Below are 20,894 nucleotides of genomic sequence, written 5' to 3' on the forward strand. Positions count from 1 at the left end.
AGTGATTTTTGCCTTTTATTTTGCTGTCAAATAATGAGGAAGCAACGGTCTTTCTTTATAGCAAAATATTTTTCAGAATATTAGAATATTGTTATTGCTGGGATCTCAGAAGTACTATACAAGTTGTTCAATTCTCTTATTTTGATTTGTTTGGCCTTCCTAGCTTTAGGTCATTGATATATTTGATGTCCTTCATGGAATCTAGTCACCCAACAGGAATATTAACTATGGTGTACAGTCTGTTCATCATAAATTTCGTGCAAAGCATTTTCTGTCAGGAGTTTTTGTAAAATGTCACTCTATGTTTGATCTTCAACTGTCACAATACTCAGTGTGCTTACAGGTGCCTTTTGTAATACTCCCGATTTAAAGTGGCTTAATTTACAGGAGTAATAATGACTGCATTTGCTAATTTCTTAAGTCTTTGAATTTAACCATCATCTTCACTGTATTATGATATTGTGAACTTAGAAAATAAATGTCCCTTGTACTTGTCCATCTTCCTGTTGACTCACTGTAGGTCCACTGTTCCATCTGGGAAATCTTTTTTCAAACACTGTCCTCAGTATATTTCAAAAGCCTGTTATTTTCCTATTCATTCGAGTGTTAATCAAAACTTGCTTTCTCTAAATAAGAACTTTCTTCCATACCCTATCTGATCATTTAATTTTTGGTGTTTTTTTTTTTTTTGTAATTTTTGGTGTATTGACATGTCTGATGCATGTTCTTAGTAGACTACCATAACTACCATAACCAAAGATAAAAAAAAAATGAGAAAAAGTCAGTTAGTAACCTCTCATCTTATTTTTTTTTTTGTATATGATCAATTCATCATATAAATATGAAGCTTGTGCATGATATGGACACGATTATTATAATGGAAATTTTAAAGTTACATATGAAAATGTTAAACTTGATAAAGATTTAATCCCTGGAAACTTCCATATGTGAAGTGAATACTCTAGTTCTCTGCCAAACAGATTTGTTGCTTTTTAATAAATTTGTAGCTTTTTCTCTGTTAACATGGAGAATTTCTATGCGGCCGAGTTGTGTGGGTTGAAACCTCTCATCGGTAGACTTGAGACTGTTGAGAGAGATATATATGATGGTGGGGTGCCTCAAGCTGAAGGGGGAATCCTAGTAAAAACAGTTTAACAACTATAGACGACATTAAGATAGACCACTAGCATCACATTCACAACTGCACTAGGCAAGACTTTGTTACATACATTGTCATAGAGTTAGAAGGCAAGTATCCAGTGCTGGATAAAACTGTAACCCTTACAAAACTGTACCCTTCAGCTAAAAGAGTAACCATGAAAGAAAGTCCTCATGAAAGGTAACAGAAAACTGGCATGGGGTAACTTCCAAGAAGATCCATCATGATATTGCATTTGGCTAAACCAACTTTGGAGGGGGAACAACTGCGAGTGGGACCTCGGCTATCACCAGTGGAAGAGTGTATAATACTGCAGGTTGGAATGTAAGAGAGTTAAAGAATTTTGGCAAGTTTGCAGGGTCGAGAAAGAATGTCAGAAAATCCAGATTCCAGTGCTGGGACTAGGTAGAGACTATAGGTTGTCTCACATTGGAGAGAGAATGGCCACCTCAGTACATCTGAAGGAAATGTTTATTTCTCAGGTGATGAACTTATAGTATCAAGGGAATTGAAAGATGTGGTTTGTGAATAAAGACCAATTAACGACTGACTCCTTGTGAAAAACATAAAGATTAAACATAAAGTCAGTGAAGCTCAGTTTAATTCAGTTATATGCTCGAACATCAGCAGGTGAAAGAAATGATTGCAGGGAATGATTATTCCAATTCTGTTGGTAGATAAGACTGTTGGTAACCAATAAACACTTTAGGCAGCATCCTTGTAGGTTGTATATGTGGGTCTCACCGTGCACCAAATATCGCAACCAAATCAATTAAACCTTGATTTCAGAAATTGGATAAAGATGGATAGAGCAATGCAACAGCTTATATTGTGATGACCAAGCAGAGCTCACAGAGGTAGATTTAATGTCCTAGAGAGAACCAGAAATTTTCAAAGAAGAGGTGCAGAAAGCAATAAAGAAATTGGGAGACGAAGTCACCAGGCCAAGATAGCGTCACTGCAGAAATGATCAAAGCAGTTGATGAATTGGTTGTTATGACTATGCATCAGATCTGTAAATATGTATAGTTAACCAGCTAATGGCTTGATGAATGAGTAATCTTCTTTATATCGCCACATAAAAAAGGCCACACACTATTGTGAAAATTATAGAAATATTTCTCTGATCTCACATGTAAGTAAAATTTTGTTGTATGTACCCCATGAACATTTACAATACTATCTGGACAGAGAAATTCCTGCAGAGCAAGCTGGATTAGTCAAAGAAAAGAGCATGCGTGAGAAAATTCAAGTTCAACAGTTTTCTTGTAATATGCTTCCCAGATTATGTGAAGGTCTTCAACTTATGCTGATGGAATGATCTGTGGTGAATATTAAAGGAGATGGGTGTTCCTTCCTGATCATCTTATTACCCTTGTTTGGAACCTATATGTAAAGAACAGCATGGTACTTAGATTGAAAAATGACACAATAAAGGCCTTTTACCCATCAACAGGAATACAACAGAGATGTATTCTGTCTCTGATCTTATTCAGAATTTATGGTAAATGTAGCAGTACTACATATTTAGCAGTAGTATAAATTTAAAGGGAAAATGCTACTGCTGTATGTGAATAACCAAGGAAGTGGGCATTTTGGCATGTGAATTGTTCATTTCAACTTCTAGGATTATACATGGACCTTACTCAAAACACATGAATTTAGTTTAAAATTAGTTTAACAACTCATGAGATGTTTAAATGGCAGTGTCAGTCTAATCAGAGGTGCCTGATGTTCACCTGAGTAGCCTTATACTAATGCAGTAGTGAATGCAATAACCAGACCTTTCTGTTTAATGAAAATAATTCATTGTAAATTAATAAAAATTAGTTTTGATAGTATGTAGAAAAAATGTACTTTTGTAATGTTTGACGTATATGATTACAATAAATTAAAAAGTACCAAAGTTTTAATGTGAGAGCTGTTTTTTTTTTTTCAACTGTTGATCATGTATCTAACTAAATAAGAGATAGGAGGGAGCCAGGTCTGCACTTCATACGATTGTGCCAACCCTCTCCACCACAACCTCTGCCATTGTCGGCTCCATTATATCAATGTGAGTCGAGCTACAGGCAATTGAACATCAATTGCCGTTCACGATCATTGCTCCCGTGAAGTGTGATACATTTTCTGCAAACAGAAGGAAGTAGTGCTACTGAAATCCATCACAGAATGAGCCTAGTGTATGGTGAAAACTTATGGTAGTGTATGGGAATGGTGTATGAAATTTAAAGAAGGGCAAATGGATGTCCATAACGAAGGTAGGCAAGGACAAGGTCTGTTGCTACTGTACACCTGGTTGAGCTTGTTGATTTAGTTACAACAAACAGATGTTTACGAAAAGTGAATTTTCTGCAGAAATTTCAAGGGCTTCTCTGTACACAATTGTGACTAAAGACCTGGGATACTGAAAACTGTGTGCATGTTGGGTCCCAAAAATGTCAAGTGATGATTACAAAATGCAGCGAATGGCATCATTCTTATTGTTTCTCATGCATTATGATGATGAGTGAGAAGAGTTTTTAAAGTCTATTGTTCTTGGTGATGAGATTTGGATCCAGTGTGAGAATCCAGAAACCAAAGAATATTCTAAGCAGTGGATGTACACTTCTTCTCCAAACAAGCTGAAAAAGTTCAAACGGGCACTGAGCAACAGGAAAACGATGGCTACAGTTTTTTGGGATCATAAAGATGTCTTGTTTGTGGACTTTATGGAGCTGAGGATAACAGTAACAAAGGAAGTTTGTTGTGAATCTTTGTCGTCTCCACAGAGCGATCCAGAACAAACGAAGAGGTATGCCCTCATATAACTGCTTTTGATCCAGACCATGCATGGCTGCACTGTGCTGACATGTCATAAGACCTTCTCAAACAATTCAAGTGGGAAGGTTTCGACCATCCACCGAATAGTCCAGACTTAGCACCTAGTGATTTTCACCTCTTGAGAGTTGAAGGCATGGTTGGGTGGACAACACTTTGCCACCAACGAAGAACTTCAGGAGTCTGCCGTGTACATTACCTCACTGGCAGCAAACATCTCTTAAGTGGTCTTAATTTTTTATGAAGTGCTGCTGAAATTCATCGCAGAATAAGCCTAGTGTAAGGTGAAAACTTTATGAGTGTTGGTAGTGTATGGGAATGGTGTAGGAGATTTAAACAAGGGCGAACAGACATCCACGATGAAGTTGGGCAAGGTCACAAGTCAGTCTACAGAAGAATGCTGTGCATGGCATGAATAGAAAAGAGGATGAATAACTCAATTATGAACGAGTGGGTGTGCAGAAGAGTCTGCAATATGCTTCCAGCGCATCATCTGATTTTTTGGTCATATATTCTGTAGGCCCAGTGAAAATCTTTAGAAGCTAGTTGTACAGGGAAAAATCGTGGGCAGCAGGTCACGTGAAGAGGGCATTGGTAAGCTGGTGTCACGATATGACAAATTCCTCAATTGTTTTGGTGATTATGTAGAAAAATAAGTTAAAATACTACTCAACTTTTAGTAATAAAATCATTTTGTTAGTCATGTGTCTATTTTTAGAGCCCATCAGAGTTTAAAAAAAAAACGGCCTTTGTATTATGCAGAATAGCCTGAAAGACTTGCATAGCGTGCGTGAATAGGAGGTGGGCATATAAACAATTTAAGGTTTGCTGACAATACGACCCTTTTGCAGGCTCTGAAGTTGATATAAAGGAGGTCCTCAACTGAGTTCAGCAAGAAAGTGATGCTCTAGGGCTGAAATTAAACATTGGGAAACCAAAATTTATGATGTTAGACAGAGCCAACAATCTTCCAGTCAATGATCTGATGTGTGATTTTGAAAAGGTGGACCATTTTGTATATTTAGGATTCACAATAGATAAAGATGGGGGCTTGTCGGCCCAAATATGAAGAAGAATTATCTTTGTGAAGAGACTCTTATGAAGTTGACCGCTGTTTGGAAGGATAAGGCAATCAGAAGGAATACAAAGCTGAGATTGCTTTAGGTACTAGTCTTCTCTGTAGTCGTGTATGGCTTGAGATCTGGACCATCAAGGTAGAAGACTGGAGGAAAATTGAAGCATTCAGAATATGAACCTACAGAATGCTCTGCCTCGCATGAATGGAAAAGAGTATGAACAACTCTATTTTAAACTAGCTTGGTATGCAAAAGAGGTCTGCAATATGTTTCCAATGCATCATCTGCTTTTTCAGTATTTAGACCCGGTGAAAATCTTGAGAAGCTAAATTGTACAGGGAAAAATCGTGGGCAACAGGTCACATAGAAGAGCATCAAATAGATGGCTGGACCAAATTGAAGAGGTTACTGGAGAAATTTTAGGCACATTGATTTGAATGACAGAGGACTGTGAGCTACGGTGGGAAATTGTCAGCAGGATATGAATCACGTTATAATACATTAGAGGAAGGATCACTGATTATAAACACGGTGAGGTCTCATGAGCATTAAACAGGACTTTCTTATTGGCATACTGTACACATGATGAACTAAATGTTTACAAAGGCTATTAAATGGACCATCAGCTGACATACTAGATTTTATTCATCTAATGTAAAGTGGTCTTAATTTGTTCATTATGTAAATGACTTATTTTCAATTATTTGCAACAAGTAGAATATCAGGTTTGTAATAATATTCATTTAGTACATTTACTATGTAAATGATTAAATTATATGTTGTAATAACCTTTTCTATTATTATCCATAAGGTGTTTGAAATAAAGGCTTTTAAAAAGAAGTGAATTTATTTTGACAAGTTTCATGTTATAAATAAAACTGATTTAAAAACTGAACCTGGATTTATTTTATTTGTTGAGGCACCCTGTTAATTCATAATTTTATCAAACATTTCTATCAAGTTAACCCTCTATTTGTACAATTCATGAGTAAAATATCTAATAAAGCTTGGGGCTATGAAAGTAGTCAAAACTTTAGGTCAAAAACTGAGAATAGATTTTCATTACAAGGCCTATATCACCTTTCATAGCTGAAATAACTATATTTGTTAAAATGCACAATTGTAGTTATTTTGTCCTGCATAGGTGAAAATTGGAGTGCTTTAATATTACACACTCCCTTTAAAAAATTGTACAAGGTTAAACATTTTTATGAGGTTTTGAATGATATGTAGAGGTTCAGAAAAATAAGGATTTTGTTTGTGTGTTGTTGATACAATGACACAAGTTTGTGTCAACAACATATATTCAAATTGGTTAGATCATTTGAAATGCATTAGCTAAAATGTTTTTTGAACTTTGATAAAACATCTTTTATTGTCTTTTTTAGGATATATTATTTTGGTTAATAAATATCTTTTTCTAGGGAGGTACCGCAGCAGGGACGATACAAACCCAAGTACCAGCTTTGTCTGGAACCACCCAGAGTACTACAACACCTGCAAGTGTAAGTAGTATTGACATTGGAATAATGTAAATGTTAAATGTAAGTAATGATTCAATACTGTCATAAAAGGAAATTTGGTTTTTCTCATGATTTTTCCCTTTTCTTTTGGTGAGAAATGTATGCAAGTTTTTTTATCCAGAGAACTTTAGTAACACCTGTCATACATAACATTTGTGATGGAAAACGCTATCTACTATTGCATTTATATTCTATTGATTAATTCATTGTAATCTTTTTATTTCAGATAATTTTTATATATTTGGTAGTGTAATTTAAGATTGCTGCTGTAGTATTGATGTCAAGAAAGTAACAGTTACTTTATATAATCATTTATTCTGCAATCTAATAATCACTAGAAATTTCCTTTCCTGGCTAAGAAACTGTCTGTTCTGACTTTTATAAAAAGAAAGTAAAATTAGATTTATGATTTTCAGTGCATCAATTGTTAAATATATTGCTTAATTCTTTTGGTTGATTAAAAAAGATTGTTCTTGTTTTATTATTAAATTTAAATCTTGTCACTTTTCATTTCTTATTTCTCAATTATATCTCTTTCTGATTTTTTGAATCAAAATTATTTTCTTCTATTATTTTCCAGTTACTGTATTGACAGAAGTATTACACAAATTTAATCACTTAATGTAAAAAAGGCTGAGATTTGAATGATGCGTGAGAAGTTCTTTTAAACAGGGTTTTCAATATGGCATTATTAAATAAGTATATGAAATATTTTTATTTATATATATATATATATATATATATATATATATAGTTTTTTTTTTTTTTTTTAATAAAATCTGTTCTTATAAGTATTTTATTTTACTTATTTGTGTCTTTTGTGTGTTTTTAATATGAATAAAGTAATATTTATTTCTGATAAAATAACATAATTTAAAGCTTTTTTAAAATAAAAAAAAACTGTTTAGTTTTTTACTAAAACTAAATAGATGGAAAAAAGTATGTTTATAGAAAAGTATAATTATGTTAGGTAAGTATATATAATTTTGGAAATGAAAATTCAAAGAAACTTCTTTCCTATGCTAAAACAAATGAAAATCGCTTTGTAATGAATCTAATTTATATAAAGGTGATAAATTTGTTTCCACTTAAATAAAGCTATGACCGTATTAATATGATAGATAACCTCCATGGCAGAATGGTAGCATTTTGGCCTTTTATCTGGAGGTACTTGTAAGGCTTGGCAAATAATTTTCACACATCAGAAATTTCATTATTAAAAAGAAGTAATAATAATAATAATTAATAATAATAATAATAAGTGATTATAATTGGGATTGAGCTGGCAGTTATTGAAGAATAAGTAAATAAATATTTGTACTGAACATTGTAAAAAAATAAAAAATAATATCTAAACAACCAAAAAAAACTTTATTTTTAAACATACGTAAACATTGATTTTTTTAATTTAGTATGATTTTTACGCAACTGTGGAATATTGAAATGCATTATTGGTAGAAGGGGGAGAGAAAGAGCATACTTTATATACTTTATTTGCTGTAATTTTTATAGGTTTCTTCAAATAAATTGAAACCTAAGAGAAAGAAAAGCTTCAGTGTGATAAAAATTTAATTTTTTCCATTAAGAGGGTCATAAGATATTGTCATTCTGTGTTAACCTTTTTCTTTTATGCCCTAAGTACTAAAGGAATTAACATTAATATATTACAGTGAAGGAATTACTTTCTTCAATGTACATATCAATATTTTTGATATTTTCATTATTTAATTGTAGTAAAGTTATCATTTATATAGATAACATTATTATTTCTGAACACGCAGTTTTATTTTGTGATTGTGAAGTGAATAAATAATTTAATTTTTGTTTTTTGAGTATAATTATTGATTCTTTTGTTCAGTAATTAGTGCATTTTTATTGTTAAGTGTTAATTTTCAGGCCCAGGCTAGACACGGTATGGACACAACAAAAGAAAAGTGCCGGAAATTTCTCGCTAATCTTCTTGAATTATCTAGTAGAGAGCCTAAGGCTGTTGAAAGAAATGTTAGAACCTTAATTCAAGAGCTGGTTGATACCAAAGTTGAGCCTGAAGAGTTCTGTGATCGATTAGAAAGGCTCTTGAATGCTTCACCTCAACCATGTTTAATTGGTTTTCTAAAGGTACATGTTTATTTATCTTGTTGCTATATGAACTAGCTGAGTTTTCCTCTATCTTTTTGTCTGAAGTATATCATTTGGAGCCCCTCACAAAGTCAGAATGAGCTTTCAAGAGATAAAAAGATGCTGTCAGATCATTATTTGGTGTTCTATAAGTATGAATAATGTAGATCAATTTATTTAGACAATGAAATATTAATTATCTATGTGTTTATGTATTCTTTGTTAAAAGGAATAGCCACTTATTCCTAAAAAAAAAAAATACCCACTTTTATCAAACCAACACAACTAAACTGCCTTAGTGTAACTCAACACAATACCTTGACTTATGAAAAAGGGCCTTTATAGTTCTGTTGCTATATTATTTAATTATCAAAACCAATTAAAAAAAGTTTTCCCACTAATTTATTTATTTAAAATACCAAATATTACTATGATGATAAATGTCTAAATAATACTAATTAAAAATACTGTGAATTTTCTGTCTCTCCATCTCTTTATAAATATATGCTCAAATAATTTTCATTAGCTTTTTCTGAATTGTGATCTATTTTTTATGTCTATCTTTTTTCAATTTTGAGGAAATGCTAAGTTAAAAAAAAAAAATGACTGAGTGTTTTTGTTTCATTGATTTTTAATGGGCACATCAGAAACAAACCATTTACAATGGTACAATCAACAATTCTCATTTAAGCTATTTAACAGTAGTGTAAATTTAAAGGAATGATGCTACTGCTATATGTGAATAACTTGTTTCAACTTCACAAGGAAGTGGAGATTTTGGTTTGTGAATTATTCATTTCAACTTCTAAGATTAATACATGGACCTTTACACAAAACTCATATAACTCATGAATTTAGTTTAACAACTCATGAGATGTTTAAATGGCAGTGTCAGTCTAATCAGAGGTGCCTGATGTTCACCTGAGTAGCTCTATACTAATGCAGTAGTGAATGCAATAACTAGACCTTAATAAAAATAATTCACTGTAAATTGATAAAAATTAGTTTTGATAGTACGTTGAAAAAAATGTACTTTTGTAATGTTGGTCTTATATGACTACTGTAAATTAAAAAGTACCACAAGCTTAATATGAGCTGTTTTTTTAACCTCCAATCATGTATCTAAGTAAACAAGAGATAGGAGGAAGCCAGGTCTACACTTCGTGTGATTGTACCAACCCCCTACCACAACCTCTGTGCTACTGAAATCCATCACAGAATGAGCTTAATGTATGGTGAAAACTTTGAGTGATGGTAGTGTATGGGAATGGTGTAGGAAATTAAAAGAAGGGCGGACGGACCTTCATGACAAAGGTAGACAAGGACACAAGTTTGTTCCTACTGTACACCTGGTTGAGTGTTTTGATGATTTTATCCGCAACATACGGAGGTTTACGATAAGTGAACTTTCTGCAGAAATCCCAGAAATTTCAAGGGCTTCTCTGGACATAATTGTGACTAAAGAACTAGGATAATGGAAACTGTGTGCACGTTAGGTCCCAAAAATGTTAAATGATGATCACAAAATGCAGCGAATGGCATCATCCTTAATGTTTCTCATGTGTTACAATAGTGAGGGGAAGAATTTTTAAAGTCTATTGTTACTGGTGATGAGATTTGGATCCGGGTAACAATCCAGAAACCAAAGAACAGTCTAAGCAGTGGATGTACTTTTCTTCTCCAAACAAGCCAAAAAAGTTGAAACAGAAACTGAGCAATAAGAAAACAATGACTACAGTTTTTTGTTGACATAAAGTTGTTTTGTTGATGGCCTTCATGGTGCAGAGGATAACAGTAACAGAAGGAAGTTTGTCGCCTCCTCAGAGCGATCCAGAACAAATCGAGACGCATACTCTCATCCAGTCTGGTTTTGATCCACGACAGTGCATGACTACATTGTGCCAACATGCACAAGACCTTAAAGAATTCAAGTGGGAAGTTTTCGACTATCCACCATGTAGTCCAGACCTAGCACCTAGTGATTTTCATCTGAGAATTGAAGGCATGGTTGGGTGGATAACATTTTGCCACCAATGAAGAACTTCAGGAGGCTTGTCAAGATATACCTTACTTCAGTGGTATAACTTCTTTGAAGAGGGCATTGGAAAGCTGGTGTCACGATATGACAAAAGCCTTAATTGTTTCGGCGATTATGTAGAAAAATTAAAATTAGTTAGGAACTACTCAACTTCTAGTAATAAAATCATTTTGTTTTGTCAATGTGTCTTTTTTATAGCCCAGCAGAGGTTGAAAAAAAAACAGCCCTCTTATAACTAAACGTTTAGTAGATAAGGAGTTTGAAATCCTTCAAAATTTACGTTTGGGTATGTCAAACAACTTATTTTAGTTTTTTATTGTAATGTTGTATTGTAGAGAGAGTTAAGAAAATGAAAAACAATTGTAAGATTAGATTAGATTTTTTTTTTTGTGAAAAGCAGTTTGCTGTCAATTTGTTACAGTTTATCATCCAATTTTGAAGTTTTAAATAAAAATCTCCTTAAGTCTTATTCATATTTCATAAATGTAGAGTGAAAAGAATTATTCAAATCAGACCTGTATTTTATTTAAACATTTAATACATAAATATAAAAAAAAAATGTAGGCAGTTCTGCTTTCTTTATATAAATAGTCAAATTATTATGTATTTATTTTAATATTTCTACATTGGTTTTCCTTTTTTCTCTTTAGTAAAATTTTTCTATTTAACAACTGTTTTATATAAGTATAGTTTGATTTATGTGCTTTCTACTGTACTCGTGTATTTGTGTAGACAAGATAGGGACTGCTCCATGCTATATCCTCAATTATGTGGTGTAGTATATCTGTTTCATCAGTCCTGATTGGGGTTAACACATTTGAATGCTTTGTTGCAATTTATCACCTAAAACCATTTCTTAAATGTTTTAGTTGGTTTTTAAAAGTATGTCATTTATTTACATCTAAAAATTTTTTTGTATATTATTTCTTTCAAGTTGAATTTTTGTTTATATTTCTAATTAACTTTTTTAAATGAATCTTTACAATGTTGTGAATATTAAGAAAAAAATCAGCTAATATTGTTCAGTAAACTGAATTTAGGTAATATTTTTAATAATATTAAAAAAAAGGTGCCCTTTGTTATTAATTTAAGAGGAAATCTAAAAACTTATCAATTTTTAAGCTTTTTGAATGCATGTATTTTCAGTATCTGTTATAATTGACTTATGTCAGTAATGATTTATATTACTGTTATAAATTATTATAAATTTCTATAGGTAATTCTTTGCCATCAATCATTATAAGAACTGAATTAAATATTAGTTAACAATAATTAAGCTAACTGTTAAAATAGGTGAGCTAATTTAAATAAAGTTATGTTCAGAGTAAAACTATGTTCATCCATCCATAAGTGTTTGTTTATATTTATAGTATAATATTTTTCTGAATAATGGGTATGCTGTTCCTTATTTCTAATAATTCCACATTACTCCCTGTATTTGTTATTGTCCATGTGTAATAAGGTGATCAGTTGATAAATTATCAACTGATATATTATTAGATATATAAAAATTAATTTTGTGTGTGTGTGCGCATGCGCGTGTGTTCATGTTTATTTATAATCATTACAATTAACTCTATAAATGCCACTACAGTTTTTTATTTTACATTGTATTTTTTTAATGATTTAAATATTATATTAAATTGTTTATTATTTAAAATATACTGTATGATACATTAATAGTAGTAATGGCAACATCACTTAATTCATTCAAAATGTTTTGGGATTAAATCCTGGTCAGCCTTGGCATTTTTTGCACTCTTCAAAATTCATTTCTCATTATAAAAGAGAGAGTGGGGATTGGTAGCTGAAATTGGACATAAGCCTGTTGGAGTGTTAAATACATTATGCTATATGCTGCACTGTCTGGGCTCACCACTTGGCTTTTGTGGAGTGTTAAATAAATTTATATAAGCGATACAAGGGGCGGCTGAAATTTAATGTGCAGTGGAAGTATTGAGAGGAGAAAATGTTGGACAAAGTGACAGATGCTTGTTATCTTGTAATTTCATTCTCTTTTACGAACATTCCAAAACTAGTTGACCTGTATTCTTTCATTTTTTGTCGGTTGTCATTTTTATTGAGTTGAGTATGCCTGCTATATCAATGCTCCTAAAGTGATATCCAGTGAAGGAATTTTTAACATTGGAAAAGTGAATGCTAATGACATTATCATCTTTTAAAAGCTGTCTAGAGTGATGAAATTGTTGATTGAAGTACAGTGAATAGATGGGCAATAAACGTTTGTGCATCAGAAGAGCTGGTAAAGTAAATATCAAGGATGAGCCTTGCAGTGGTGGACCAGTTTCTGTGATCAATGAGAAGCACCAAAGGAGGTGGATGAATTGATTCAAAATGATTGTCTTGCATTACATAACACATCATCAATCAGTTAGGAATATCAAAAGAACAAGAAAACATTGTACAAATGGGCTATCAAAATCTATTTCACATGAGTGCCAAACTAACTCGGAAAAGAACAAACAGCACCAAAAGGAATGTGAACAGTCTGAGAGGAAACTTGGGTTCATTATTACAATCCAGAAGAAAAAAAACAGTACTTGGAATAGTGATACGATGGTTTTCAACAATTAAAAAATTTTAAAGTGTTAAGTTTGCAAAAAAATTTTGCTTGGCAGTTATGGAATTCTAAACATGTGTTCATGACTGCTGGGTTGTGTACATGACCTGGAAGCTGGTTTGACATTAAATTCTGTGATACATAGTGATTTAAAACACTGTAGGAGATGTGTGCAATGTTCTGCTATTCATAGAGCCAATAATTTTTCAACATGATAGTGCTCAACTGCATACAACATGTACAACCACTGTGGCTCTTGTGAAGTTAAAATTTGACCTTATGCTACACTCCATACCCAACAGATTTGGCATGTTACAATTAGATAAAAATATAAATAACTATTTAACTATGTTTAAAATTGTTCGTTCCATGAAAAGAGTTACCGGATCAAGGTTTGGAATTTCATGGGGAAATATGAGGGCGGAAGATCATTCTCACACTTTGAGTTTATGCAGTCTGGCAGGTAAAGAGGATAGAAGTATAAATACTCAGGGGAAGACTAGTTAAAAATCAGTTCTGCTAATCAGTCTAAGATGTTATGATATCAGTCCATGAGATGTGAGTTCTACGAAGTCATTCTAAGTGAGATGTTAAGATGTCAGTTTGCAAGACTAGAGTCTGCGGGTGTGAGTTCTGTGAGATTTCAGTCTGTGAGGAGATTCTGCAAGAGAGTATTTGCAAGTTCAGTGAAGAAGCAAATTTCTAGTGAATTAAATTCAACATGATTAAGGTGACGTTACAAGTAATTCTAGTACATGAAAACAAGAAATGGTTTGGTGAGTTACTATAAGTGAAAGAGATAATGTACTAAATCTCATTCATAAATTGTTAGGGTAGTTTTATTTGTCAACAGCAAAGGTATTTGCAGTTAAATAACTTTATACTTGTCTTATCTATTGTACTATTATTGTTAATAAAAGATAAGTGGTTAAAAGTGTTAAGACTAGTAGTCATGCTAATATCTTTTTTCAATGGGACTGAATTCTGCATTTCATTATTTATCTACCTGTGAATAAATCCTGACGATTACTGTAAATTCTGTTTTGTAGTATAATCACTATTATTATTATTTTTTTTATATTATTACTATTATTATTGTTGTTGTGATTACTATGATCATTCCCTTGTATTATTATTGCCATTCTACTTGTTATTGTTGTTTATTATTGTCACTTATTATTACAATTATTACTGTTATCATTATTATTGATTTGTATTGTTTTACTTATGTTCTTTAACTAATAAATTGTAATTCTATAAACATTTTCAATTGTAAATCTGTCAATATCCTGATTGAGCCGTGAACACGCAACAATATTTTTATTAAATTGAGAATTGAGAATTTTTTTGATTAGTTTGTTAAACAATAATGCCTATCACAATATTGGATGTGTTTATTATTTTCTACTAATTTTTTATGGCTATGTAAACTGGACATTAACTATTACAAGAAAAAAAAATAATCAAAGTAATCATTAAATATAAAGTTTTATGAATGGTTTTTGGGCTAGTTAAGATGTTGAACTTAGTGAATGATAAATAATAAAGAACTAAGAAATAATTGTATTGATTTGGATGTAACTACAGCTGTTGAGAAGATGATGTGGTTTGAACTTATACAGATAGGTCAGAAAACACATTGGTAACATAGCATTGAAGGGTGAATAGAACTTGACTGATAAGGCAGTTAAGAAGATTTGATAAGAAAGTGGCAAGATGAAAATTTGTATGGACAAAATAAAGGTACAGATCAAGAAAAGTGATGAATTGTATGTTATTTACCATTATAGCACATGTACTTGAAAAACAAACATATATACATTTACAGTTAATATATTTACGATAATTTATCTAAAAAAAAATTAGCCTAATAATTCAGAGATAAGCCTAAGAGAGTGTTTATTAATGAAAGATGGTTTTTTTGTTTTGATTTCAGAAAAGTTTACCACTTCTTCGCCAATCTATGGTTACTAATGAATTGATTATAGAAGGCATTAGGCCACCTCCTCGGACTGTGGTTTTTTCTATGGCTACTTCAACTCCTCCTTCTGTTGTTCAACCACAAATCCAACAGGTTTGTGTATAATATGTTAATTCATGTTTTTAAATCAGCAGTTACCTCATCTATCATTGCAATCATTTTTCTGATTAATATATATAGTTGTCATCTGTCTTAATGTGTCAGGAAGGGAAATATTTTTGAAATTGTTATAAATTGAGTGTGGCCAGTTGAGGGATTGCAATTAAATTGCTGTCAGTTCACTTTTTTTGCAATTTCAGTATGCTAGTAGCATTAACGTTTAATAATGCATGTTCACTATTAAAGTGATAATTGTATTGTTTCGTTAAGCACAGCATCCTCACATCAGCAGAGAGATTATAATGTCCAATTTTCTATCAATAGGTAATTTTGCAGCAAGTAGAGAACATTAGGGCTTGTTCAGAAATGAGGAAAAAATCATCCAGTTGGGTAGAAAAAGGACCATATATCACATAGTATTTACATCATCAGGCAAGCTGTCTTCAATAGTCAATGTTGTTCTACCTCCTGGAGTGATGGTGGATTAGGCATTCATTATGCTGGACAAAGTTTTCAGTCAGATTTTCATTTACACCCCCTATAAACTGGTAGTTTAGAAAATATTTTAATGTGGTAAGACTAACTGCTAATCAGTGTAAATATTTTTGGAACATTATAGACTTTGGAATTTTGATGGTTAACACAGTTAATTATAAGCAGAAGTGTGTACGTTTAACTGGTTTTGTAAATTAGCATAATTTTGTTGTATGCTGTTAAGTGCTGTAAACAAAAAAGTTATAGGTAACTGGACAAAAGATTCCAGTCACTGTTGAATTAGAAAATAAAAGTTCCATTTAATTTTACACATTCTTATTTTGTTTTGAATGTAATTGTCTCATTCTTTCAGATTAAACATTTAAGTTAAGATAGGCCTGTATTCCTTTGAGCAGAATGAACACTGTAACTATAAGTTTAATATTACATTTTCATTACTTGAATTTAATATTACTTGATTTCTTTGTACAGACCTTGCCAGAAAGAAATAGAAACAGTATTCTAACAAGGTAGTGTGACCATGCATACTGTCATACAAAAAATTGCATAGATATTGATGTGAATAATTTTTTTAAACATCTTTACTTTGCTGATATATTAAGATTATTGAACCATCAGAACAGAAATTGCAAATGGTTCACTTATAAATATTATTTTTTTTAATGTAATGCAGTATCATAAGAGAACTAATTATCAGAATTAAAAGATATTTTGTTTACCAATCATCATGAATAAAACGTTATCATAATAAAACAGAAAAAATTGTTTCTACTTTTAGTTTTGTCTGTGCCACTGATTTATGTAAATCAGTTATTCTGATAATTATCAAATGTAGCAGAATACTTAATGTCGTAAGTACGTAATAGAAATAACGTAAAAGTTTTAGAAAATTTTAGTAACAATGAATTACAAAAAAAAATTAATGTTACAAAATACAACACATGAATTTATGAATTGCCAAATTAAATATGAAAATGATGGTTTACTTAATTTGATAGCTCTGATAAAAGTAACTAGTGTAGTAAATTTTGTATTAATCTTATTGTTCTGCTAGTTATAATTAGATCAGGTTTCATTAAATGATATATATCTAGATGTTCACAATATTTTATATTTCTGCTAGGATTTTCATTTGAGTGTTACTTTGTTGTGCTTCCTGGTATTAGTAGTTGACATGTTTTGGAGTACCTTTATTCTCAAAAATACTTTTAGCACTGATTCTTCCCGAGTTGCAATCGTTGTATTAATAGCGATGTTAAGCTCTTCCCATTCCTCATCCCTATTTTCATGGCCTTTTTGCTTTGTCCCTGCTCTAACAGTTATACAATTTCTTGAAACTAATCCTTCTGATTCTTTATTTAAAAAATTAAAAATTTTTAAATATTACATCAGATTTAGTGTTTATTTGTTCATTATATTTATATGTCCTGTCCTTTTAATTTAAACTTGAATTTGTCTATGTTTTCTAGAATATTTAAGCGTTTTCTTTTTATTTATAATGTAATATTTTCATGGATATTATAATTTCAATGGGAATACCCCTTTTTCTATCAAATTTGTTGTATAAATTCAAGTAAGATCAAAGGTTCAAATTTTTTCTCCTATGTACGAGAAAAAAATTCAAATCAATGAACACATTTGATAGAAAAAGGACATGTGATAATACATATCATCATAGTGATTATAACAGAAAAAACAATCAAGTTTTTGACAAATAGATTAATATTAATCCTTTATTATTTGAGAAGAACATCAGAACCTCAATTTAACCTCGCTTACAAAACAAGACTAACAAAGGTGCAAGATAGAATTACAATAACAAAATTGAAAAGTATTTTAAAAGATAAAGAACCACAAAATAAATAAAAAAATTGTAGAGAATAACAAGTATAAAAATGCATATAATTTAAAACTCATATGATTAATTGCAAACAGAAAAAAATAGTACCTTAGACAACACATGCTTACAATTAGCTGATAACACAGCAAACCAAAACGCAGTAGGTCTGAAAAGTTCCTGAACTAAATTTCTGTAGTGATACAAGTAGCACCATCTCTTAATCAACCAAGGAACTATGTAGTACGATATCTGATGAGTGTGTGTACAAAATTTCATCATGCTTCGTTGCTGCTGTCTCAGGTTATATTCGGTTGCATACATGTGACCTTGTGCGAGCTCCTGATGGAACAGAGAAGCACGATAAAATTTTCTGTTTGACTTAAAAAATCGTTTGCTGAAACTTATTGTGATACAGCAAGCATTTGGTGATGAATTCCTATCTCATGCTACAACACACATGTGGCGGAAGCAGTTTAAAGACTAGAGAATTTTGCAAAAGTGTGCACGCTCCTGCTCGAACAACCTCATCTTACCCTTCAGGCCATATCAGAAGAGCTAAACATCAGTAGAGATGTGGTACGTACAATTCTAGCAGAAAAAACGAACCGTCAAATGGTTCGCTCTCGTTTCATTCCACATTTCTTGATCGAAGAACAAAAACAGCTGCATCTTTCTTGCGCTCAGGACTTTGTGAAACTGCCAGTAGCCACCCTAATTTTTTGCAAACAACTATAGTTGGGGATGAAAGCTGGTGCTTCATGTATGATCCTCATATGAAGCGTCAATTTGCTGCTTGGTTGAGTCTGGAGCACAAAGACTAGCGAAAGTCAGCAAAAATCAAAGAGTGAAAATGATGTTGACTGCGTTCTTCAACTCAAAGGCTTTGATTCATTATGAATTTGTCCCAGTTGATCAAACTGTGAATTCTAAATTCTATTTGGAAGTATTGAAATACCCGATGCGTTGCATTTGTCGAGTCTGGCCGTAGTATGGGATCTGGGCAGTTGAACTGTCTTATACAACTGTTCTGGCAAACATGGCAACAGTTTTAACATGTTATTACGCCACAAATTAAATCTTATCCCACCTGCCCTATTCACTCGACTTGGCTCCAGCAGACTATAACTTCTGTTCCTGAAACTCAAGTTGAAGATGAAAGGCCACTTTTTCTATGACATTGTGGCCATCCAAAGGACTTCTGAGCAGTTGAAAGCGATCCCACAAATTAATTTCTCCAGAGCATTTGACAAGGATCTACCAGCACCGCAACGAGTGTGTAACTAGAGAAGGGTTCTATGTAGAGGGCTGATGTGAGTAAATTTGTTTATCTTTAAATCTATATTTTTATTTAAATTAGTTAGGGAACTTTTCAGACATACTGTGCATTCAAATAAAAGTATAACATTTATGAGAGATAAATGCTGAATAATGAAAAAAAAGAAGACATTCTGCAAGCATTAAATGCAGAACTTGCCAAGAATAATAAACATTACAAAGATAAATTACAAACATCAAGCAGCAACACTTTTACTTTACAGGGCTTGTTTTTATTGGAAGAGCTGACACTTGAGTGAAATTTTTCACTTGCTGTAACTCAAAAACAAAGCATTTCCAGACCTGTTTCATTATTTTCACTCGTAAAACATGTCCTGAAAGTTTCTCAGTTTCTTCGTGGGATACCCCCTGTATATATAACGTACTATATTACAATATATGTTAGAGAAGAAATTCTGATTCCACTCAGTGGTGAAGTCTGCTTAATTAATTATAAATCCAGGCTACTGGTATGTGTTTGCAGTGAGGAGCAGCACTTACATGATAAAAGTGCAGTAAATAAGCAAAAATTTTATTTTTCTCTTAAATATGTAATGTTATTCAAACTTAAAGCATTAAACATTAACATTTTCAGTCCCATTTAACCTAGTTGTATATATTATTTAGTCTGTGTATTAACTGCTGGGCTATATTTGAGCAGGGGCTTGCAGCTCAGTGAATAATTTCTTTTGGTATTTTCTGAACTCTAGTGGAATTTGTTGAATCTGTAATAGAACAAGGAACATTTTATTACTGAAAAGTAATGGTTTGTTTTTGTTGATTTTCAATGGTTCCTGGCTAAAAATAATACCAGGACCAAACAGTGAAAAAAATAAAATAATTTTTACACATTAAGAAACATACACAATGATGTATATGTATTTAAAATTTTTTAAATCTTCAAAAAAATTCTCTTTCATATGATCTCAACAAGCCGGCTATAAATATATAAGAAAATTTATTATTTAATTGAGATCATTGCCAAAAAAAAAAAAAATCAATGGCTTTAAAAGCTTACCAACATGTTAAACAGTTGAAAATATTAACACAGTCTAATGATAGTATCTCCCAACATTATCTCTTGGCTGAGGGAGTCAAATTAAGTAGGGAGCTGAATGTTCGGATTACATTTAGATTAGCTTATTTTTTTACAGCTTTGATTTTGTGTTATCTATGTTAAACATAAACATAACATTTTGTTTATTGAGAACATCAAGAGCTGCAGTTCAAGATCAGTAAGTTGGTTAAATGTAATATTTTGTTGGTTTAATGTAATATTTTGGTTGTAACAAATAATATTGGATTTTTTGTGATTAATATATTTTTCTATTTCTACTGTAGCCTGCTAACCAAACAACTGTTGGGCTTAGTGCTGTTAGGCCGCAAGTGCAAATGACAACAACACCTCAGATGCGAGTTATTGCACATCCTGGTACAACACTAGGTTCAACCACTACACGACCTGCTCAACCTATCCAACATCGTATAGTAACTGTAAGTTTTTTGTCATTCATGATTATTAGTTTTTATTTATTTAAAAAAAAGTGATTTATTTATTCATCTATTGATGCCCAGTTATAATAATCTGCTTATTTTTAGAATATGAATTTCATAGTGTGTAAAGAATTTCAGCTCTGACTCAGATTTGAATCCAAAACTTTTTGAATGAATACAACCACTTGGCTATGATCTCAAAAGTGGTAATATGTTACGTGGTCTGGTTAAGTTTTTAATTTTACTAATGCTTTAACCCCTTACCTGTGATGATAATTTCTAACAGAGTAAGTTAACAATTTTAGTCAGTATTTTTAAAGAAATTGTTAAGAAAAGTGCTGTACTTGTATTTTATA

General features: G+C 31.8%; 1 protein-coding gene across 2 annotated transcripts in view; it reads left to right on the forward strand.

Annotated features, from left to right (window-relative positions):
- Positions 1-20,894, forward strand: part of LOC142329210 (transcription initiation factor TFIID subunit 4-like) — a 101,419-nt gene that overhangs the window by 18,078 nt on the left and 62,447 nt on the right. For both annotated transcript variants that reach the window (XM_075373612.1, XM_075373610.1), the window contains exons 3-6: positions 6,480-6,560; positions 8,475-8,696; positions 15,252-15,389; positions 20,386-20,538. In XM_075373612.1, the coding sequence (XP_075229727.1) occupies positions 6,480-6,560; positions 8,475-8,696; positions 15,252-15,389; positions 20,386-20,538 (594 nt within the window). The remainder of the gene's footprint in view (positions 1-6,479; positions 6,561-8,474; positions 8,697-15,251; positions 15,390-20,385; positions 20,539-20,894) is intronic.

This window comes from Lycorma delicatula, chromosome 8 (assembly GCF_047948215.1).
Source record: "Lycorma delicatula isolate Av1 chromosome 8, ASM4794821v1, whole genome shotgun sequence".
NCBI classification, from domain to species: Eukaryota; Metazoa; Arthropoda; class Insecta; order Hemiptera; family Fulgoridae; genus Lycorma; species Lycorma delicatula.